At 33.1% G+C, this 24,727-nt stretch overlaps 1 protein-coding gene across 5 annotated transcripts in view; it reads right to left on the reverse strand.

Annotated features, from left to right (window-relative positions):
- Positions 1-24,727, reverse strand: part of RELCH (RAB11 binding and LisH domain, coiled-coil and HEAT repeat containing) — a 108,028-nt gene that overhangs the window by 60,819 nt on the left and 22,482 nt on the right. For 3 of the 5 annotated variants that reach the window (XM_045886601.3, XM_045886600.3, XM_045886605.3), the window contains exons 2-11: positions 21,854-21,943; positions 14,045-14,116; positions 13,878-13,933; positions 13,663-13,776; positions 11,235-11,438; positions 11,038-11,129; positions 10,167-10,451; positions 7,252-7,327; positions 5,904-5,999; positions 5,733-5,756 (exon numbers count right to left, since the gene is read on the reverse strand). In XM_045886601.3, coding sequence (XP_045742557.1) covers positions 5,733-5,756; positions 5,904-5,999; positions 7,252-7,327; positions 10,167-10,451; positions 11,038-11,129; positions 11,235-11,438; positions 13,663-13,776; positions 13,878-13,933; positions 14,045-14,116; positions 21,854-21,943 — 1,109 coding nt within the window. The remainder of the gene's footprint in view (positions 1-5,732; positions 5,757-5,903; positions 6,000-7,251; positions 7,328-10,166; positions 10,452-11,037; positions 11,130-11,234; positions 11,439-13,662; positions 13,777-13,877; positions 13,934-14,044; positions 14,117-21,853; positions 21,944-24,727) is intronic. The other 2 variants (XM_045886603.3, XM_045886602.3) reach the window with 1 other exon arrangement.

Raw genomic sequence — 24,727 nt, forward strand, 5'->3', positions numbered from 1 at the left:
TTTCAGCTCCGGTCATGGGATCAAGCCCCTCAACAGGCTCTCGGCTCAGTGCAGAGTCTGCTGAGATTATCTCCCCCTCTTTTTCCCTCTCTCTCCCTCTCTCTGTTCTTCCTCCTGCTCATGTGATGCTCTCACTCTCTTTCTCAAAAATAAATAAATAAAATTAAAAAAAAAAAACTTTTAGGGAATTGGTTCTCTCCTTTGCCTCTTTTTTTCCCCCAGCTTTAATGAGATATATTTTATATATCATAAAAATTCAAGTGTACAGTCAGTGGTTTTTAGTATATTCAGTGTCATGCAACTACCACCAATCTAATTTTGGAACAATTTCAACGTCTCAAAAAGAAAGCTTGGACTCATTCCCCATTTCCACTTGCCCATCCCCATTCCAGGCCCAGACTTCTCCTTTGCTTTTCCGAGTCAGCTTTCCTTGGCATAGAATGAAAATAAAAATTAAATTTAGATATATCATTTAAAAATGCTTTTAGAAGTAATCTTTTATGAAATCTTATTTTTAAATTACAGAATTTTCCCTTCAAATGCATTTAAAGCAGAGACTGTGAAAAATCAACTCCTTTAGCCTATACACATACATTTATTCTGTAGTTTGGTTTGAAAGATTCAAATTCTTCAATGAACTCATTAAGATGAGCTACTACATAAGCCACAAATAGAAAATTTGTTCATGATTTTTTTTCCTCCTCAAATCAATAGACAAGTAGGTCTTTAAAATACTTTTAAAAAAGATTACCATTATTTAACAGTAGATAGGAGGAAATTTTTTTTCACTTTTTATTATCTCTGAAATTGGGGTACACCTTATAATGGAGAATGATATAATTTCATTGGAATTCCTCTTTCGTAAAGGTACATAATTGTTACAATTAATGGCATCTTAGATTTGAAATATTACGGTATGTTAAATTTAGAAAACGCAATAATTATGACCTAAAGATTGAATGAGGTTGTTACTTTTCTTTTAAAAAACAAAAACAAATAACACATCTTTATTCACTGTGCTTTCCACTTTTATAAAAAAATAGTAAGTTTAATTTATTAGATAGCTTTAATTAACCTTTATGTCACTCCCTTTAAGAGAATGGGTCAAAAAAATAATTAAATGGATCATAAAGAGCATTCTTTTCTTTTTTATTGTTTAGGTATATTCCTTATTGTTTAAAAATATTTATAAAATCATGTTTGATATCAATTGTCTTCTATTTAACTTTTCATAATTAGTAAAGGCAATACTGGTTTGTCAAACTTTCATTTTAATTATATATATGAAAGTATATACTGGCACATCACGTAAAATCTCTCTTACTGAGTGTGCCCAATAAAGTTTGAAAAACACTAATTTAAAACATGTTTAAAAGACTATAAAAAGACTAGATATTTTGCAGCCTTAAGAACAAGAAAGTTCTTTATATACTGACCTAGAAAGATACAAAAATATAATGTTACATGGAAAAAAAGCAAAGTAAAGAATAGTACATAGGAGTGTAGTACTTTGTGTAAGTCATGGAAGAAAGATCATATATTTGAGTTTGCTTACATGCACAAAATATTTCTGAAAAAATACAGTGCAGTTCTATAATATTTGGAAACTTCAATATCCTAGTTTCAATAATGGATACACCACTAAACAGATCAGTAAGGAAACAGAGGACCTGAACACCATAAAATAATTAAATCTAATAGACATTTATAAAACACTCACTCTGACAACAGCAAAAGATATATTTTTCTCAAGTGTACATGGAACATTCTCAAGAATAGACCGGATGTTAGGCCAGACAATTCTCAGTAGTATATATATATATATATATATATATATATATCTCTTAGGAATTTTTAGATGCAAAACTGTGCAAAAAAATACTAACACCAAATCCAACAACACATTAAAAGGATTATACACTGTGACCAAGTGGGATTTGTCCCAGGAATGCAAGGGTAGTTCAATATTTGAAAAATCAATAACGTATTATACTATATCAATGGAACGAAGGGAAAATAATTATCATCTCAATTGATGCAGAAAAAGCATCTGACAGAATTCAACATCCCTTCATGATAAAAACACTGCAAAATAGGAAAAGAAGAAAACTTCCTTAATCCATACCCAGTACCATATTCAATGGTGAAAAACTGAAAGCTTTCCCCATAAAATCAGGAATAAGACAAAAATATCTGCTTTCTCAAAACACTGCTATTCAACATTGTACTGTAAGCCCTGGCCAGAGAAATTAAGCAAGAGAAAGAAATAAAAGCCATCCAAAACTGGAAAGTTAGAAGCAAAACTCTATTTGCAGATAATGTTATTCCAGATAAAGAAAATCACATTATAATCCACAAAAAAACTACTAGAACCAATTTAACTAATTCAGTAAAGTTGCAAAGTAAGAGATTACCACACAAATATCAGTTCTGTTTCTATAAATCAGCAATGAACAATCTGAAAGGAAATTAAGGGGAAAATTCCATTTACAATACCATCCAAAACAATGAAATACCTAAGAATAAATTAAAACAAGTGAAGAAAAAAAAAAGTAACAAAAGGGGCACCTAGGTGGCTCAGTAGGTTAAATGTCACTCTTGGTTTGGGCTCAGGCTGTGATCTCATGGGTTGAGGGATCATGCCCAGCGTTAGGCTCTGTGCTCAGCAAGGAGTTTGCCTGAAAGAGTCTCTCCCTTTGCCTCTATCCCACCCATACATGCACCCTCTTTCTCTCTAAAATAAATAAATAAACCTTTAAAAAAACTAAAAGGAAGTGAAGGATTAGACATAGAAAACTACAAAACAATGCTGAAAGCAATTAAAGACATAAATAAATGAAAAGAATCCCATGTTCATGAGTTGGAAGAATTACTGCCGTTAGAATGGCAGTACTCCTTGGGTGCTTGGGTGGCTCAGACGGTTAGACTTCTGCCTTCAGCTCTGGTCATGATCCTGGAGTCCAGGGATTGAGCCTTGCATCAGGCTCCCTGCTCAGTGGGGAGTCTGCTTCTCCCTGTCCCTCACCTCCTCTCTCTCTCACAAATAAATAAAATCTTAAAAAAAAAAAAAAAAAAAAGGAATGGCAGTACTCCCTAAAGTGATCTATAAATTCAAGGCAATTCTTATCAAAATTTCTATGATCTTTACTGCAGAATGAAAGTAGAGTATCAAATTCCTATGGAACTGCAAGGGGCCTTGAATAGGTAAACAATATTGAAAAAGAAAAAAAAGAGAATTCATACTTCCCAATTTCAAAACTTAGTGCAAAGCTACAGTAATCAAAATAGTGTGGTTCATACAGGCATAGGCTAAAGACCAAAAAACAGAACTGAGAGTCTAGAAATAAATCCAAACATCTGCAGACAACTGATTTCTGACAAAGGTGCCATGACTATTCAGTGGGGAAACATTTCAAGAAATAGTGCTGGGACAACTGGACAATCACACAAAAAGAATAAAACTGGACCCCTGCCTCACTCCATATACAGATACAAAATGTATCAACGACCTATATATAAGAGCTAAAGCTATAAAACTATTAGAAGTAAGCATAGGGGATAAATCTTGGCTTCAGACTTGGCAATAGATTCTTAGATTTGACACCAAAAACACAAGCAACAAAAGAAAAACATTTAAATGTCCATCAAAGGACATTTTCAAAAATGTGAAAAGACAAGCTATCAAATGGAAGGAAATATTTGCAAATCATATATAAAATAAGGGTTTAATATCCAGAATTGTAAGAACTCTTACAACTCAAAAACAAAGACAACCTAATTAAAAAATGGGCAAAAGACTTACTAAAAACTATAACATTTATTGCATGTGGAAGAGTGGCTTAGGGACAGGGGAAGAGTTTTTGTTGTTTATCTTTTTATATTTAAAAAGAAGCTAAACCATGTAAATGTGTTACTTAATCAAAACCTTAAATCATGTTTCTAATGATTTATTTATTTATTTAACCAGCTAGGATATTACTACGACCAGTTTACTGAAGGACATTTTAATTGTATTTACATATTAATAAAAGGCTTATCCTGATAAAAGATTATATAAAACTTGAAAAATAAGAAAAAATCAAAATATTAATCCTTTAATCACAAGACCTTTTTAAAAATTCATATTTAAGGAATTAAGGTAAAATATTAAATAAAAGTAATCTAATATCAAAGCATGAAATGAAATAAACGTTTTGTCCTTTCATGCCCTGGGATTGGTTTCAAACCAAACCATTATTTACCAATTTAGTTTCAAGAGAATACAACTTTGATATATTATAAATGGTAAATTTTCTGATAAAATAATGTACAAATACATAAAGATAAACGATCACTTCTTCATGAAATTATAAGTATATAGTTTTTAAATACAAAAAACTTAAAATCAGCCATAAAAGTAAACATCATACCACAAACGAAATGTGTGTATGTATAAATATATATGGCTTCATATATATTTATATATGTAACGTATCTGATTACTGATGATGCAAATTTATAAATACTTCATGCAGTACAATCAGATTTTAGTGGTAGAATCTTTTATGATAAAAAAAGGGAAAATTAAAATAAGGCTTAAACTGCATCTCATAACAATTAGGTTTCTGTGCTATTTTAAAGATTATATTAAGGAAACATAGTAAAAGGGATGCAAACATTAATGCATTGCATGGATTATGTTACAAGCTAAAAAAGGAAAAGAAGCTCAAACACCATTCTGCCAGGCAGACCTGCAAAACAATCTGAAATTGGACACTGATCCTTCAAGATATAGGAATCTTCCACAGTTATTGATATCGCACAACTATTTTTATATATTAGGTAAAATAAAGCCACCAGTAAGAAAACAGTCTTAAATCTTTTCTTAAATTCAAAACACCTATAGGAGTAAAAATTTTTAACGTAAGTTTTACATGTAAGTTTCTACAAGTAAGTTTTCTTGAGGATCAGTACAAATTTCTTGTGCTAAACGGATAATTAAGGATAAGCTTTATATGGGTTTTGCCAATGCATTGTGTACCTATCATACTGTAGGTCCCAAGAATTATGATTGAAATCAGTGGTAAATATTAAGAAGATAATAGAAGACTTATAGGATATATTCTAAAATATTTTTACCCCGTTTTTTGTAAAAAATTTTGTGAATTAGAAGTCGTTTTTATAAATTGAATAATTCAAATAAATTATTAAACTTGGTTACAAATAAATCACCCACTGTCATTTAAATTAGATTATAGATAACTTTTTATTACATAAATATAACTCTAAAGATAACTCCTTACAGTATGGCTCATAACAGAGGCTACTGTATTTTAGATATTTTAAGCATCTGTTAATAACAGAGTTAACTATGAGAAAAGCAAAAGAAGGTACTTTCAAAAGTTATTGTCAATACTATAACTATCCTATCATCGTAAGACAAGTGTGATTATTGACAAACAAATATAATAAAACTAACATTTATAATAGGTCACTACAAGTATATTTAGGAAAAAAGTTACATTATTAGTCCCGGTTAATTTTCAATACAAAGAGGATCTATTTTTGAATACTTATCAAGCATATCATATCAAGAACAGAGATAAAATAAATTAGTTAACTGGTAATGTAAAAAACGGACAGTATTTATGGCACATAAATGGACCTACAGTAATAGTTAGTGTTGCAGAAGCTAATGATGCTTTAAGCAAAACTGGAAAAACATGAATACCATGCAGTTTTACTGAACTCACCTGACAGAGGTGTAAAACCATTCTCTAGGAGCAGAGATGCATGCACAAAAGTAAGAATATGATTGCAAGTAATAGACTTTAACAAAATAAAAATATAACACTAAACTTCAAAGTGACAGAAAATGGACAACATGATGAGATTACTGGGATGAAAACCCTTCTGTGTCTCACCTCTCTCTTTGCCAACAGTACATTAGGAACAATGTGTGGCAGGCAGCGCCCCAGCATTAACATAACGCTTTTCTCACTATCTGCAATCCGAGACACCTAGGAAACCAAAGAATTAATAAATGATGACAGTGTAGAACTTCCATGAATGATGGTTCTTGAAGTTCATGCTTTAGACCCTGCCACCTCTGCCCATCCAAAATTCCATCTTCTGATGGTAATGGTAATAACAAGGACATCCCCATCAACAACAAGAACTGTGGTCTCATGTAGGATAAACATTTCTGTAAGCATGAAATGGGTTGAAAACACCAGGAAGAAGCAAGCGTGAATCAGAGGAGCCCTACTAGGCTGCAGTTCTGGGAACAACTACGGATAACACAGGACTGACATTGCTTCAGTGGTTTTTCTTTTATTCTTGAAAAGATGCCCTACATAGCTTTAATCTTTGCCTATGGCAATCAAATTGTTGAGTCTGTAGAGCGAAGCTGTGTACAGGAGGAGGCCCGGAGGCTGACCCAGTCTTGCTGTGAGGATTGCCAGAAATGTATTCAAACCATCCGTTAGCTCTTTCATATTAGCAATGACATTGTGAAACTGAAGCCCACAAGAGGTCGAGTGGAATCAACCACAAAACAACAACTAAAAAGGGGAGAAGTGAGTATTAAGATAGAAAAAAATAACAAAATACCCTGTCAGGATGAGCCTCCAATAATTACAAAGCACTTGAGGAAAACAAATCTGAGAACTAACAAACTCAGCAATCAAAGATAACCACTCCTGGGGCACCTGGGTGGCTCAGTCAGTTAAGAATCTGCTTTCAGCCCAGGTCATGATCTCAGGGCTCTGGGATGGAGCCTAGCGTCGTCTAGCGTCATGGGGCTCCCTACTCAGTGGGGAGTCTGCTTCTTGGTCTCCCTCTGCCCCTCCACACCACTTGTGCTCTCTCTCTCTCAAATAAATAAACTCTTAAAAAAAAAAAAAGATAACCACTCCTAATGAAGTAAAAATAATGGAGTAATCTAAAAATAACCAAAATATAAACAATATGTACACTTACACTGGTTTCCAAATTATACCAAAAAGAGGCATATTACTGTATGTCAGACATAACAAATTAAAAATAGACTTCAAAAAGTCACTTTGATACTAAACAAAACTTTAATCCAAAGGACAGAAATAATCAAATACCTTTTTAAAAGTTTAAAATTCTAGGAATTATTTTTTAGAGCATTATTTTAAAAAATAGATATTTATTTGAAATGGAGTCTTATCACAGCTGTTTTTGGATGAGATACTAAGAAAAACCAAATATTTTAAGAAAGTTCCAAGAATATATGATATAATTTACCTCTGATCCTAAACGACTATCTGCTGACATTCGACAAAAAGAGAGTAGAGCTTGGTGGAAAGCAGGAGACAATTTCCTAGAAGAAAAATTGGACGAAAAGGGGAGAGTACCAAACAGTTACCACTGGCATTTAGGAGAAGGTAAGCTGCATGTTATAACTACTATACCTGCATTAATCGTGCCCCACAAACGCTAAATGGATTTTTCAGCCACCAATGACTTGAAGGATACTTCACTAGAGAATTACACAGGGGAAAAAATTAGCAATAACTGATTTTAAAAAAGTTTAATGATATGTGAATGAACAGCCGTAATGTCAATGGATCAAACCTGAAATGTAGAACAGGTCAATGATTACAGAAAGTATTTGCAAAATCTGAAATGAGGACTTTTTTCTCCCTAATTCTCTCTGGTCCCAGAAAGGTAAACAGTGGATACAAAGTTGCTGACAGGAATTAAAGTTTTGCAGACCTCTCTAATGATAATGATAAACCTTAATAATAGAAATCCACAAAAAACAGGTAAAAATTAAAGATAAATGAAGCAGAGGCTCAGTCAACATTCACGGCATATTGTAAAGAAAGTATATTTTTTTTGTAACTGAAAATATTAGCTTATTTATGTTTAAAAAACGAGGTTAAAACATTTGTATCTCTAAAACGACACTAGTTTTTATGTAGTAGTATTCATAAAATATGACTATGAGTTGTGCTTTATGTGTTCAATCCACAAAGAAAAGAGCTAACACTAAAAGTTACAAAACAGAGGTTATTTAGTATAGTATACACTACAAAGTGGCATTCAGTGATTTCTGTGATCACAGGGAGTAATGTACCAAAGCTTGAGTCTATTTGCTCATCTATTTCCTCCTCCCATATTCTTTCAGTGGAACAGCCATGATCCATCTAATCAACCAACCCAGAAACCACAAATCAGCCTTTATTTTTCCCTTTCATTTCACCCCAAATCCAATCAAGCTTTTACCTTCTAACTATCTTAAATTCTACCTACTTCTTTCTAATACAAGTCAGGCCTTAACCATTTCTTACCTGGATTCTTCCAAAAGACACCCTATTAGTCTTCTTTCCTCCCATCTTGCTACCCTCCAATCATCTCTACCTTAGAGGATTCTTTCTAAAACTTAGATACCTACCATGTCCCAGCTCTCTAAAATGAGTTAACATGACTTACATGACTTAGTCTTTGATTAAACCTTACTAAATTCTTCTTAGTTCCCCAAAACGTGTGGCATTCTCCTAGCACATGCTATCCTCCATTACTGGGAACACTCTGCCTCCTACCTCTTTGTTTGGTTAACTCCTATTTAGTCGTCATGCCTCAGGTTAGACACTTCTTCCCTGAAAACTTCCCCGTTCTGATGACTAGCTTAGGTGCCCTGATTGTGTGTTTCCAAAGCAAGGTGAACTTCTCTTATATTACCATTTTTCATACTTTATTACGATTGTCTGATTGTTGGTCTCTCTCATACTATAATGTTTGTGACTGAAGGGATTACTGCATGTTTTGCCTTCCAGTATATTCCTTGTTAACACTGCCTAGCACATAGTTAAGAGCTAAAAAAATTAGTTGAACAAATTTAACAACCACGTTTCTCCAGAAAGTAGCTTTGCATACCAAAAGAGATATATGGAAGTACTCCTAAACACTAAAGAACTATTACAAATGCCATTATTGTTGAGTATCATAACATAGATTTTTATGACTCTATCTTATCCATACTAGAAAAAATGCAACTTGAAGACTGGGCCGTATCTATTTCAACTCTGTAACCTCCCCAATACCTAAAGAAAAATATGGCTGGTAGGTATACAAAAAGTTGTGGCTCATCAGTGGAAAGATTTGCTTTAAAAAAAAAAAATCAAATACTTCTTACTAGTAACGAGTGCCTCTAAGTCTAAAAGAAATCAGTCATACTTTCCTATTATATCCCAACACTAGGTGTAATATCCCTCTGTTTAATACAAGGAGGAAGTATGACTTGTGGCTCAGAATTGCACTACAGAATGTTTGTGAGTATGAAATAAGTTAGGATACAGAAAGAATTTAGAACTAAAATATAAAAAAGAACACAGTAGATATTCCTTTCTTAAAATGATTTACAACCTAAAAGTTGTTTAAATTATATTTTTTCTCCACTAGAAAAATCTGATCTTAAAGGGCAAGTACCACTGTTACCTCATCTGATTTCAATCACTGAGATAGACCCAATAAAAATTAAGTAAATGAATCAAGAGAATACTAATAATACAGTATTAGTAATGGAAGCAGACACAGGAAAAAGGACTAGGAGCAGAAACAATTCCCCTATTGACATTGGTAACTATGCAGTACCAAAATCTTCTACTGAGTCTGTTAATGACTGAACAGAGAAAAGGTAAAAATCACTGGCTTTAGGGGTGCCTGGGTGGCTAGTCGGCTGAGTGTCCGACTCTTGGTTTTGGCTCAGGTCGTGATCTCAGGATTGTGAGATGGAGCCCTGCATTGGCTCTGCACTCCTCAGGGAGTCTGCTTCATATTCGCTCTCCCTCTTCCTCTGCCTCTCCCGATTGTGCATGTGCGCTCTCCTTCTCTCTCTCAAATAAAATAAATCTTTAAAAAAAAATCACTGGTTACAGGAGTTTACAGCACACAGAACATACATATTATTTTATGGGTTTAAGTACTTTGCTAAGCTAGAAGCTACCCCATTTATGTTTTAATTCTCTTTAATGTAATTGAACTTAATAATTACTTTGTGATATGTTTTTGAGACATGTACCTTGCTATGTGTTAAGTTCATGCCAAATGTAAAAATTCATACATCTGACCTGCAAAATAAGAAATGAAGCTCTTCCAGTTTGGCAAGGTATTAAATAGCTGAAAGATGCATTTCAAAACATAGGCTGCATACTAACCTGTTAGGTTTATCAAAATGGACTATGTTTTTACTTGATGGAGAAGAAGATGGCATTTCTTCTTTTTCTCTCCTAGGGACAGAATTTGGGAAATTCTCTTTAGGAATAGTGGAATCAACTTCATCTGATTTTGAAAGATGGATATCTTGGTCTTTTTGCTTGTCTGAGCTATTTATAACTGGATTTTGTCCACTGTCTTCAGAGTCCTTATGATCCAAAGAAGGCTGAACAGAGTCACAAACTACTGGGATGGTGAAGTGTTCGTTTTTGAGGAAATCCATTTCACTGTAGAAAGAAAGAGAAATTATCAGAGAACAACTATATTCTTAAAACTTTGGCAATAGCATAAACCTCATACTAGGTTTCATGCATTAAAAGTAAAACATATTAATAGAAAATTGTTTGGCAACTGATTTAAGCTTTTCTGTACTACATAAAGGAATGCTTCATATACCTAAAAGTATAACTACAAACTCTTACTAATGAAGCATAAAAATGACCTTATAAACTTTGAATTGGCATTTAGCCTTCTTTTCTGTATTTGCACAATGGGAATAATTTCATCTAACCCACAGGATTATAATAAGAATTAAATGAAATAATCAGTGGGAAATATTTACAACATTAGTGTGAAGGAGTTATTTTATTAATACTGACACAACCATTGGGAACCAATTACATGATTATTACTTTTTTTGTGGAAAAAGAACATATTAAATATTTAAAACAATTATAAGACTTTCTTTCAGAAGTATTAGAATATGAAAAATTATGTCTTACAACTGAAATATTATTTTATATATTTATATAATCTGTTAAGTTTCTTTAAAAACTTTAAGAGGTTTTTTAGAAATGATGATTAAGTACTAACCTTTCAAGTCTTCTGATTTGCTCCATCAAAGACCATTTCTCACTATTTAATAAACTAATTTTATCTTCTAATTTCTGTACTAGCAAGGAGTTCTAAAATCAAAATGGGAGAAAAACAGAAACTCAAGATCTCATAGCATGCTTTTACACAATTTAAATACTTCTAGTGGACTTGACTAGTTAGTTAATATTGCTCACCTCTACAATCTGAGGAGTTTCAAGGCTTGGAGGAAGGCTGCCTAAAACTGGTGTAAGAGCCTCTAATTCATCTTCTTCCACACCACTGGCCACATCCACAAGATCTTTCCCAGCCACTTGATGATTTCCAAAATCTCGGTAGAGCTGCAGTAAGTCTGGAGGTTTTGGAATGTTTAATCCTACATCATCCCAGAGTTCAAAATCCTAAAAGATAAATAATAATATTTTTAAAAACTATGAAGAAATTTTATCCTGCATTTTTGAGATTCATTTTATTCCTTATAGTTAATATCTTGAAAACCTAACACAATCATAATTTTGTTGTAAATTCAAAGTGTATGTTCCAAGTGAGAAAACAACATCATTGTTAAACTTACTTTACATCTTCCACTGTATATGATATTATTCTTGTAAGTTTCCTGATACTCTAGGTAAACAGGTTTAACTGTCTTAGATGTCAAAATGTTACACATACAATCTTGTTATTAAGTCTCTCAAAAATGCAAACTCTTAACCTTCAAGATTGTGTTAACTTTCAAGCTTGTAAAACATAAATATTTGCATGAAGTCATACAACATGTCCACATTAAGAAAATCTTAGTTTATAAGTTTACCCATTATTTATAAGTAAACTAATTGATGGCATTAATTTTGTTCTTCCTTTCTTTATTATTCTAACCTATATATATTTAGTGTAATCTCTGGTGGGTAAGCAAGCAATTTAATCTGTTTGCCGTCTTGTGATAGCTGTTTGAATCTAATTTATATTATTAAAAATGCTTCTTACAATTTTCAGAATCCAAATGGCTATTCTTCGATTTGTTGTGTATGAAACATTCTCTTGAATTCAATCTAATACAATTCTATTACTAACGTACAAAAAGGCATAGCACCTCAAGCATTCCATGAGCAAAGATTTTTTGAAGAGCTTTATAAAATTCCAGAGTAATTAATCACACACAAATATATTGTCCTACCATTCTCTTTCTCTAATACATCAAAATTTAGTATTAATTTGATATCTTGTAACTTATTTATTTATAATTTATTTGGGAAACCCTCTTTGAGAAACTATGGCATATTCATTTGAATGTTCTAAATGTAACATTCTTACTCCTTTGAAGCTTTATTTTTTTTTTAAGATTTTATTTATTTGAGAGAGAGACAAAGCGAGAGAAGGAACACAAGCAGGGGGAGTGGGAGAGGGAGAAGCAGGCTTCCAGCTGAGCAGGGAGCCCGATGCAGGGCTCGATCCCAGGACCCTGGGATCATGACCTGAGCCGAAGGCAGATGCTTAACCACTGAGCCACTCAGGTGTCCCTTTGAAGCTTTATTTGAATAATGAGAATACCCATTATTGAGGCTTAAATCTGAGGCAAATATAAGGCAGGTATTAAAAATGGGGGCTTTGGAGAAATTGGACCCAAGATGAAATTCGTATCTGTCTCTGTTTATCACTGTTATAAATTAATTTGAAACTTAAACAGGTCATCTGTATAATGGATATAATACTCACCTCTTAGGGTTTTTATAAGGATAAAATAAAATGTATATTAAGATCTTAACACAGTGCTTGGCCTACAACAAGAACTAAACAAACTTAAGCTTTTTAAAAAAGTTATTAAATGACTATTACACATATTATTCAAATGTCCATTTATCTAACTATATTCATCAAACATTTATTAGATATCTGCTGTGTGCTTAGAAAAAGGAATAAAATATTGTCTCCACTCAGGGGCTTTCACAGTTCAAGTGAGGACATAAACAGGTACTCTTAGTATTATAGATATTATAATTAAAGAGCTGTCAAGAATTCAGAGAAAGGAGTCAATTTCTGTCTTGAGGTAGAAGGAAAGATTTTGGAAAGGTGATGACCTGTGCACTCTCTTGGAAAAGGTTTAGGTATTTATAAGGCACAAGGCAATGAAGGGATAAGGGAACTAATTATTTGAGAGACAAGGGGAAGAATGAACAAAAGCACAAAACCCTGAAGGAATCAGATATGTTGAGGGGGATGCAAGCCCTTCTGTTTGGCAAGATTATAATGAATAGGCAAAAGATAATATTGGAGAGGCAGGTGGAGGATAAGCTAAAAAGAAAGTTGAGAGTGCTTATAAATTTAGAATTGATAAGGAAGGAGTTAAAGCAGTAGGTAGGAGAGATGCATGACATGAAAACGGAGAGATTTAGAAGGCGGAGATACAGATGTAGTGGGAGTAAGACAGTGACAAAATTGAGTGTGGCAATGGGAGCATGACCAAAAGAATACCAGACTGCATGGGCAGAGAAGTGTTTGGTAACTAGCGTTACAGAATTTTACCGTATGTAGGACTTAAAAAATTAAAGAAACTAGATAAAAAAGAAAATAAATAGATTACAAGTTAAAAAGGAAACAAATCACTGTCAAAAAAAAAAAAAATTGTACCTGATCATCATTTTCATCTGAAAAGGTTATTGATGTAAGCTTGTAGTTATTCTTCAATAAAAATTCATTGACTAAGAAGTTTAGAGCTCTCTTTTCAAGAGGTTTGATTGGTTCCTACAGGCAAAATAAAAGATACAATACTGTAAGTTTCCTTCCTTCAATACTTGTGCTACCATTTTATGTGGAAGATACTTTTAGTTCTGTCATTCACCCACCTGAATTTCAGGACTTGATTTGTAATTTTTTCGTTCCTGTAAAGGAACTTCGTGTTCTGGTGGAAGAAAATATAAATAACACTTTACTATTTTACATTTGAAAATATTTCAGCTACTTCTACATTGTCAAAGTAGAAAAAGTCTCAAAAAAGTTTTATGTACACCACCTGCAGCCTTTGTCAGGTTGGCTCGGAGGGCCTGAATGGTCTCCTTGGCTTTCCGTAGTTCAAACTCCAGGACTGGACAGGGATTTGGAATAAACACACACAGGCATCCAACCAAGAAAAGGGAAACAAAATTAAAAAATAAAAAGCAAGGATGGGTATGAAAAAAAAATACAATTTGTATTGAAAACAGAAAGCATGCAATCTTTATGAAATTTGTGAACGCATGCAGCAGAGTTGGTTTGCAAGCAAACTGGTGAATGTTTTCCATAGTTTTAGAATTCAGGGGACTGCTGATCCAATGTTCTAGCTGTCTGACAGGGAATAGCTCTATTTAAAAATAAAATCTATGGCATACTCTCATTTAGGTAAATAAAAATATTGGTAATCTGGATGCTTGTACTTCACTCAGTGTAGGTAAGAAAATGCAATGGAATATTTTCAGGTGACATAATTTTAGGGGAAAAGACAAAAATTTAGATCAAGTCCAAGCAAATATACTTAAAGAAAACCTTAGTATTAAAAAAGAAAAAGTATTTTTAAATGCATTATCTAGAATATTGTTATAAATCAATATACAGAAACATTAGTGAATATATCCCTTCATTAAGATATTGAAGAAACATGGCTTAAATATTTAAAAATGTTGGGATGGCTTTAAGTTTTTCTACAAACAAAGTTATGTTATCTACAAACAAGCATAGATATGTTAAATACATATCTCAAAAAATGTTCCTATGGTTTTAGGTTTCATTTAAAGCCAAAGGGTTGAAACAGTTTGTTCTTTCATTTCTATTTAAGACCATCCTAAAGTAAATGATTTGTACAATTCTAAAAGTATAGTACCTAAGAATACTAAGTAAAATTAAATAGGATTTCAATGTTTCTGATAACTTTCCAAATAGATAATCTCTTCATGATAAGAGATACTAACTAGTGAAACTCAACGACTTCTCTTGTTACTGATAAGATAAACGTGAATACTGAGGAAACATTTTTAAAGCTCTTTAAAATGTTTCACCACGATCAAGATTTAACTAGATGTGTCTTAACTGGGAACTTTCTTTAAAATATATAAATATTGCTCTGAAGAAAAAGCAAGCTTAGCTGTGGGGGGAAAGCCATTTCCATGAAGTAAAGCTCTGGGAAAATTAAGTGATCTTTGTCACAACTGGATATTAAACAAAATTATGGTATTTAAATAGTTCTGCATAACAACTAGCAAATTAAAAAATTTAAAGATGACAATTTTTTCCTGATTGACTAATAAACAGAAAAAAGAAGATGGCGAATGAGATGCTATCAGAGACAATAAAGCTATAAAAATACATGGAAAAATTAGGATTCACTCAGTTTGCATATTTTCATTAAAAACTGAAGATGTAATTGAATCACATCTAGTACATGAAGGCCAGTTATTTTGATGCACAGAACTTCACTGCAGCAACAGGAAGGCACAACTAAAAGTCAGATGACATGTATGTTACGATTTCTTTTTTGGTAGTTAGCAATGCTGATCTGCAAACATTTCTGTGCAACAAAGTTAAAACATTTTCCCTAAAACTTACACTTCTGGAAACAGAGTTTGTGTTTAAAGTCAGACTGCACACATTCAGTGTGTAAGTACAAAATAGGTTTACTTTTTTTTTTCTAATTTCAAAGCTTTAGGTAACTGATTTTGATCTAAAAATATTTAACCATACCTTAGGTAAAATCAGTATACGTATTATGCTTTCAGTATCACTTACAATTTACTAAGACATATTACAGAACAATTGCAGATCAGAAATGCCTGCGCCAGAATGATAGAAATATGAAAAAAAATAAATTAAAAAAAGGGTTAAAACACAAACTGTGAAAAACTCAAATTCAATTGGTGAAAAGTTTAGGTGACTAAGAGCAAAACATTGAATGATCAAGGCACAGAAAGCCAGAAAAACCCATGTCAGACGGCAAGAATTTATATTTTTATGCACATCCACAAATACATTGTCAAATGTCACTAAAAATTACCAATGCTTTGAAAAGATAGTGCTTATCAAAATGAATTCACTCTGCTGCATGTTTCTTAATATACAATATAGACTTTAAAAGACAAAGGCATATCGTTGAAGCTCTATAGCACATCTCTATAAAGGCACAGTATGATCAAGTAATTACAATTACATGAGAAAGTTTCACAAGAAAGGTCTGAACAGCTATATTCACACATGCATGAATTTGTCTCTTCTTTATTAAAAAATATTGGATTAAAGCTCAAAATTAATTATCCTGTAAAGAGATACATTGTACCAAACAATCTCCAAGTATTTTTTGAATATTTTAATTTTTCATAAAAATGTTTGAGGATGTGTATGTTTGTAAAAAAACAAAAACAAAAAAACACCGTAGGAACCAACTACCCACCTCTTCACTACCTCAATCCTCTACTAATAGTCTAACCCTACTGACGGCAATTTTATTGGAATTAAACTAATAACTGCAAAGATGTAGGTATATTCTAATATTATATATTACAGTCTTACCAAAATAATTAATGATTTTCAGTATGAGCATCTCTAGATTGGTTGAAATTGTTATTTTCCAACAGGGGTTGGAATATTGGTATTCTATCAGAGGTACCTGAGTGTTTAAAGATCATGTTCTCATGCCTTTACATGAAAGGTAAAGTGTTAAATTTCAAAGCAGAAAAAAATATCAATCCCTTGTGGCCCCAATCAATATATCACTGTATTATCTTGAAATATTTGCTAGTCTTTGATCATCTTGGCACAAAACTCAAAACATTATTTTGGAAAATTTTTTCCATAACTGACATGACTCTGATCAGAGTTAAGTACTTTTTTATTGCTATTCCTGTTCATTGTTGAAGAGTTTAAATCAACAGGGCTGAGTCAAGGTCCTTGCCAGAGTGGACATGAAACCATCTTCTTTCAAGTCAGAATTTCCTGGATTTTTTTTTTCTGACTATAAAGTGATTTGACTTCATAATAAAATACCACTTCCCCATTTTTTAATATTTATTTTATTATCCCAGGAACAGGTCTAAGAAATAGGAAAATTCTTTTAAGATTGTAAGTTAGAATAGAAATCTATTCCTAAAAATGATATTAAAAGCCTAAGACGGTAACATTAACACCCCTCCTGGGTTTAGACTTCTTCCTGCCTATTATAGACTTCAGAAAGGAATACAACTGTTAGGCATGTGAGTAGATAGTGAAAAATAAATGAATGGAAGCAAGAAGCAATCTCTATTTATAGACATTTAGTTTTCTATATTCATCTTAGTGGGGGGAAAAAAATCCTCTTCCCCAAACCTTAAAAGAAAAAAAAAATCTTATTACTGTCCTTCCTGCTCAGGTTCTCTTACAGATTCCTCTATCACTCATCTCAAAGCTGGTGTTTTTCAGGGTACCATCTTGGCCCTTTTCTTACCCTACATACCCCACCGGGATGATATCCAGCCTTATGGTTTTAACTTTGACAAGTACTCCGAAGATTCAAAAATCTTTAAACATTTTCCCAAAGATACAGACCTACCTAATTATCTCTAGGACATGCCCACCTGAGTGTCTCATAAGTTTTGAATTTGATCTATATGAATTTCATCATCTTCCTCTCAAATCTGCTTCCTCCTGCAGCCTCTCTCCACTAATGGCACCACTATCTATGCAGATACCCAAACAGGAAACCTGGAAATTACTCTTCACTTATCCCTTGTGCTTACTCAGTCCACATTAATTAAATGTCCAAGCCATATATTCCAACCCTTGAGTAACCCCCTACTAAAAAACCGTTCATCTCAATTGTCTCTGCAATTACCCTAGTTCAGACCTTTATGATTTATCACCTAAATTATAACACCCTTCAGCCATATTAAAAGCTTGTTGCCTTTAAAGCCTTGTTTGGACATCTACCTCACTTAAAATCATAAAGATTTAAGTAAGGCTCAAAACAAGAAAAACAAACAAACAAACAAAAAACCTACTAATTTATACTAAGTACAAATATCTGTACTAGGGGAGAAATACATCAGGAATCTGGATATGTATGTTGCAGGCCAATAGCAAAGAGATGAGAGGGCTATTGATGCTGCTTCTTAATCATTGGACAGGCCAGGTTATTTCTCAGGCAAAAATCTGAAAGTCATTTTAGAATGTCTACTAGATTATGTAAGCTTTATAGAGGCTTCATGTGTCTATTTTGTTGATTATTGTTAACAGAACAGCTTAATACCTTGAGTACTGAATAAACACTCAACAAATATTAATTGAATAAGTGGATATTCAGAGACTCTGATGATAAAAGACAGATCATGTAAAATGGAGACAGGGTTATAGGTGGTCCCAAAATTAACAAGGTCCTTACCACCGTTTCTAAAGTACTGTACATTTATTTATATTACAGATACAGACATTTTTCAGGACAAATTTCTTGAGAGTGGAAACTTTATTTCATGTTTCTATATCTAGTACCTAACACATAGCAGATGCTCAGAATGTCTAAAATAAATTTTTAAAAAATAGCAATCCCAATATTTAGAATATGCATGTCCCTTGCTATCTTTAAGAGAACTTGAAAATTTAAGAGGTGCTCTGTACATGCACCAAGTAACACTAGATTTCTTTAATAACACACAGAAAGTTCAGTTAGGTTAAGCTGAATTTGGTTTGGTGTCTACCACTTTTTAAATCATTTTTATATGAAAATTTACACTTCTAAATTCAGAAATGGAAAATATTTAAAATGAAAAGCTTTTTAAAAATTTACTTCTTTTAAAAGAAAATGACTATGTTGAAATAGTCCTGTATGGGAAAGACACAATTTGGCTATCTACCCACAGGAATGTACAGATGGGTCAAAGCTACAGGCTGGTACTAAAAGATATATTGTGGGCTCTGGAATAACAACTTATGTGTTCATATCCTGATCCCTTATCATATGGAGGCTACTGGGCAAATCTGTCAATCGTGGTGAGCCTCAGTTTCCTGATGCATAAAATAAGGATATCATGACCTACTCTTCAGAACTGTTAACAAGATTAAATATTTTATACAAAGCACCCCAGCACAGTGCCTGACACAGAGTAGATGCTCAATAAACATCAGTTCATTTAGAGATGTTTTCCTCTTTGAAGGAAAACCTATGTAGACTTGATAAAAGAACCAGATTTTTAAATTTGGGAAAAAGATGGTAAGAATGATGCTGAAAACATAGTATCTATTTGTCTTATAAACAGCAGCCCCTGAATAAAGGTTGAAGCAGACCCTACATCTACGTGGTGGGACAATGGTCTCAATCAATACCTGTGTTATCTATAATCTCCCTCTGCCCAAGACAGGTACAGAAAAATTTAATAAAGAAATTTCTATTCTTTCCTAGTGAGGTTTACAGGTGATCCAATCACAGATGACAGGATCTTTTCTGGATTATTGGTCTTTAGATAAGCTTTTAAGTTACTACCAATGGTTAGCAAAGAGCCACAAATCTTTTTAGAAATGGGAATTGTGATTAATTGAAACTTTTTCATAAAGTTTTGCCCACATATCACACGTTTGATTCAATTACAGGCTATGGTACAAGAGTGCTAAAAAGTAATTCTCTTGTAGTAATATATATTTTCCTTCCCTTTTCCAATGAAGATAAAAGTGTTTATTTACATATTAGCACTGTATAATGATCAAAAATTACTTTATCTCCCCAAACCTAGAGACAGAATATAATCTTTAGATTAAAAATATAAGGTCAAAACCACCACGTATTTATAACATTTCATTCTTAGGTATGCTTGGTTATAACATTTTGCTTTTATATCAATAATGTTTCCCCGAAGTAGAAACACTAAAATACCTAAATAACAAGAATAATGAACCTCTTAAATCTGATTAAATCTAAAATTTAGGTTTTCAAATGGAAATTAAAGGAAAGAAAATAATTATGTGATCTCTTTTGGTTAAGAGTTACTTTCTAATTATATAACCGTCTGAACAGTAATACAATATATAAAACCAGATATATTTGGTTAGTCTAATAAACTACCATATATTTAATATTAACATATAACATATCTAATATCTAACATATACAACATAATTATATAACATAATGCAACTTAACAAATGATAAAATAAGCAGGATAAATTAGTCCTAAAATTATTCAAATAATTTCCATCTAATTTGTTAATTTTGAGATAAAACTGATGTGATTTACTGTTTGATACAAGTCAATAAATAATGCTTATGACTAAATCATGATTTGATATAGGGAGCCACATTAAACTCTTCCAATGATTTCCCCATTCAACTGATATCACTATTATTTACACTGTTGAATCCTCTCTTAGCTTCTGCTGAAATAAAAATAGTTACATCATTTTTTGTCTAACTCATACAATACCATTTGAGATTTAAAATTATTCAATATTTCTATTCTTGAGCAATGAATGAAAATCATATATTGAAATGTCATTTTTAATCAGGTCAAACCTAGTCCTTCCTGCTATGACATACTATATGGCACAGTCAGTTGTGGGCTCTGTTGCTGGGCTATCTGCATTTGAATTTGAATTCTAGCCTTGCCACTGAAGTCTTAAATAATCCCTCTGAGTGTCTCAGTCTCCTGGGGAGGAGAGGATGATGACAACTCTATAAGTCATTGAGTTAATACACATTTAGAATGGTGATTAGAATAGAGCAAGTGCTACATAAAAATTAGTACTCACTTTTATTCATAATGACCACGACAGGTAAACATTAGGTAGACTGTAACAACCTTGTCCCAGTAAATGGAAGAAAAATTCAACAGTTGGTCAAGAAAGTAATTCACATTATGGGTACTCCCTGATACCATATTGCCCCCACGGGCCCCATCTGTCCCATGTGGCATCCCTCCTGCTCCAGGAGTGCCCACCATTCTGGTGGATATCAAACTACCTAACTGATGTCTGTCTGCTTTCCCCATCTAAGAGCCAATGTCCTATGAAAACTACAATTCCTGTAAAGCACTCAATAATTTCTTCAATTACAGATAGCCACAGCTTTGAAGCACCTGACAAGTACGAAACAGCTGACACTAAAGGAGCCAGGGCTGCTACACTGAATTTCCAGGGTGGACCTGGACAGAATCTAACTGGCTTCATTAGATGTGGGCAGAACAGGTGAAAGGTGGAGAGGGGAGGACAGGAGATTGGTATGAATAACCAAGCATTTAGAAAGAATGTCGGTCTTCTAATTGGAATAAGCAAGGTCCTGGAGGGCCCTGCTGTACCAAGTATTAACTCTTTATTTTCTGGCTTATAGGAAAGCCAAGGGAAATTTTTGGAGAGATGCTGTGATGGCTAGGGAGCACTCAGAGGTCTCAAGACAAAGTTTTATACACCAGCCAACACAGAAGTTTTTCAACCAATTTTTATAATCAGTAGTGTTGTGTTGATATACAACACCTAAATATCAGCCCAGGTTTGGAAGATCAAAGGAATGAGAAAGACAAGGTCCAACTAACTTTGTACTAAAGCTATGGCTAACTTAAACCTGCTTTACACCAGTTAGAGAACTACATGGTTGTAAACTGTTCGTCACAAGCAGAACTCAGCAAATTTTAGGTATGCATAACCAGAAACTCACCCCACAACTGGAAGAGGAAGTTGAGGGTTCAGATGTTCCTTGTAGCCAATAAATTAGTAACATAACTTTGTGTAATAACTACATAATTATATTCACATACCAAATTATAGAAGGAAGAGAATTCCTCAAGTCACTTTATTATTTCTTGAATGTCAAAGAATCCAAATCTGTCTTTACAATGTTACTCACCTGCCACTCTCTCATCTGTTTCCCTGTTACCGTCATCTGAATATCTTGCAAAGTCTAAAGAATCAAGAGTACTGATGCTCCCAGCTCGATCTGTAATAATGAGAAAAATAAAAGAAACTTATTTTTAATTGTCAAGATAAAACATTGGAAATCATTTCCATTATTATTTTCAGTTTATAAAACTATGATTCTAAATTCTACTAAAACAATAAACTAAGATAAAAATGCCCACACCAACTAAGCTACTTTAAAACAACTCAAGTTTCCCTGCCCAAATCTCTGGCTAATTCCTGAACAATGCACACACAGGGCAAACTGCAACCTGTCCAGCTCAAGATGAAAAAACCCAAAACAAACAAAAACAACCTGAAATGAAATTTGAGCTACTGAGTGTTCGCAGACTGAATTCAAGAAAATAATTTCTTATGAAAAAACACAACACTGTTTGAAAAAATAGAACAGAACCCTGTCTCCAAACATGACACACATTTGTCCACCTTACAGTCCAAACTACTTGATACACAAGAACCAGTAAAATGCAACCCAGTCTCAAGACTAAACACAATCAATAGGGACCAACACGAAGATAATCTAGATGTTAGAATCAGTAGACCAAGTTTTTAAAATAACTATTAAAACTATGCTTAGTAGACTAAAATTTTAAAATAACTACTAAGGGGCTCCTGGGTGGCTCAGGGGTTAAGCGACTCCCTTTGGCTTAGGTCATGATCCTGGGGTCCTGGAATCGAACCCCACGTCAGGCTCCCTGCTCAAGCCTGCTTCTCCCTCTCCTGCTCCCCCTGCTTGTGCTCTCTCTCTCTCCCCCACCCTCTGTCAAATAAATAAAATCTTTAAAAATAAAATAACTACTAAAACTATGCTCAGTGAAGTAAAGGAATATGTGCACAGAATGAAAGGAGAAAATCTTAGCAGAAAAACAGAGACTATAAAAATACTAATGGAAACTCTTAAAGAAAATTACCTGAAATTTAAAATTCTCTAAACAGTTTAAAAACAAAATGGAAATAACTGAGGAAGGAGTTGGTGATTTTCAAGATAGATTAATAGAAACTATCCAAACTCAAGAACAGAGAGAAAAAAAGATTGAAAAAAAATTAAGAGCCTCAGGGACCCATGGAACAATAGCAAAAGATCTGACATATGTGAATTGGAGTCAACAATAGGTAAGACAAGAGATGGAACAGATACAAATTCAAGAAGCTCAAAGAACACAGAACAGAAATTTAGGCACATAATCAAATTGCTGAAAACCAAAAATGAAAAGAAAATATTAAAAGCAGCCAGAGAAAAACAGTATTTTACATATAGGGGAACAGTAATTTGAATGACTGCTGACTTCTCATAAAAACTCCAAAGGCACCCAGGTAGGAAAGAAAGAAGTAAAACTATTTCTATTTTAAATATAAAAAAACTAGGAATCCACTAAAAGATAAACAGACCTAAGAAATAAGTTTATCAAAGCTGCAGAACACAAGATCAACATACAAAATTCAAATTTTTTTATACTAGCAATGAACAATCCTAAGGCAAATTTTTTTAAAATTTGATTTCCAATAACATCCAAAAGAAGAAAATACTTAAGGAAGACACTCCAAACTTATAGATGAGAATATCCATGTTAGGACAGCAGAAATCCACAATACACAGATTCAATGGAAACCCTGCAATCCCAATTAAAAAAAAAAAAACAAAAAACTCTGCTGACTTTTTCCCACTTCTTTGCAAATATTGAGAAACTATCCTAAACCATGGATATGAAAAAGTCTCAGAAAAGTCGATCTTTTTTTTTAAAGTTTATTTATTTAAGTAATCTCTACATCTGACGTAGGGCTGGAACTCATGACCCCAAGATCAAGAGCTGCATGCTCTTCCAACTGAGCCAGCCAGGAGCCCCAGTGCCAAAGTAATCTTGGAAAAGAATAAGGATAGAAGAATCATACTTCTTGATTTTAGACTTACAGCATTTTTCAACAAATGGTATTGGGATAAGCAGAGAGCCACATGCCAAAGAAGGCAAGTGGACCATTATTGTACACCACAAGCGAAAACTAATTAAAAATGGATCACAGACCTAAATATAACAGTGAAAACTATAAAACTTTTAGTAGGAAATGTGGAAGCAAATCTTTGTGGCCTTGGCTTAGGGCAATGATTTCTTAGATATAACACAAAAGCATAAGCAATGTGGTAGGCAGAAAAATCCTAATCCCTGATTATCTGTGAATATGTTATCTTACATATAGATGGAATTAAGATTGCTAATCAGTTGATCTTAAAATAAAGAGATTATCTTGGATTATTCAGGTTGGGCCAATTTAATAGCAAAGGTCTTTAAAAGTGGAAAAGGGCCAAAACCAAGGAATATAGTATAGGCAACCTCTAGAAGCTATTTTAAAGGCTTCCCCTAGAACCTCCAGAAAAAACACAGGCCTGCCAACACCTTAATTTCAGCCCATATTACAAGACCCATTTTGGATTTTTGAACTACAGAACTGCGAGATAATAAATAATAAAAATAATAAATTTGTGTTGTTCTAAGATGCCACATTTGTTTTTTATAGCAGCCATAGGAAACTAATAAAAGTGATAAACAAATGAACTGATAAACTAGATTTCATCAAAATGAAAAACCTCTGCTTTAATGGATAAAGAAGAGGTGAAATATATATGTGTATATATATACACACACACATATATATGATATACACATATCATATATATATATCATATACATACATATATGTACAATGGAATATTATTCAACCATAAAGAATGAAATCTTGCCATTTACAACAACGTGGATAGATCTAGAGAGCATAATGTTAAGTGAAATAAGGCAGTCAGAGAAAGACA

The sequence above is a fragment of the Mirounga angustirostris genome, unplaced genomic scaffold, assembly GCF_029215605.1.
Source record: "Mirounga angustirostris isolate CCGP_5_RB_7025 unplaced genomic scaffold, mMirAng1.0.hap1 SCAF_14, whole genome shotgun sequence".
Lineage (NCBI taxonomy): Eukaryota > Metazoa > Chordata > Mammalia > Carnivora > Phocidae > Mirounga > Mirounga angustirostris.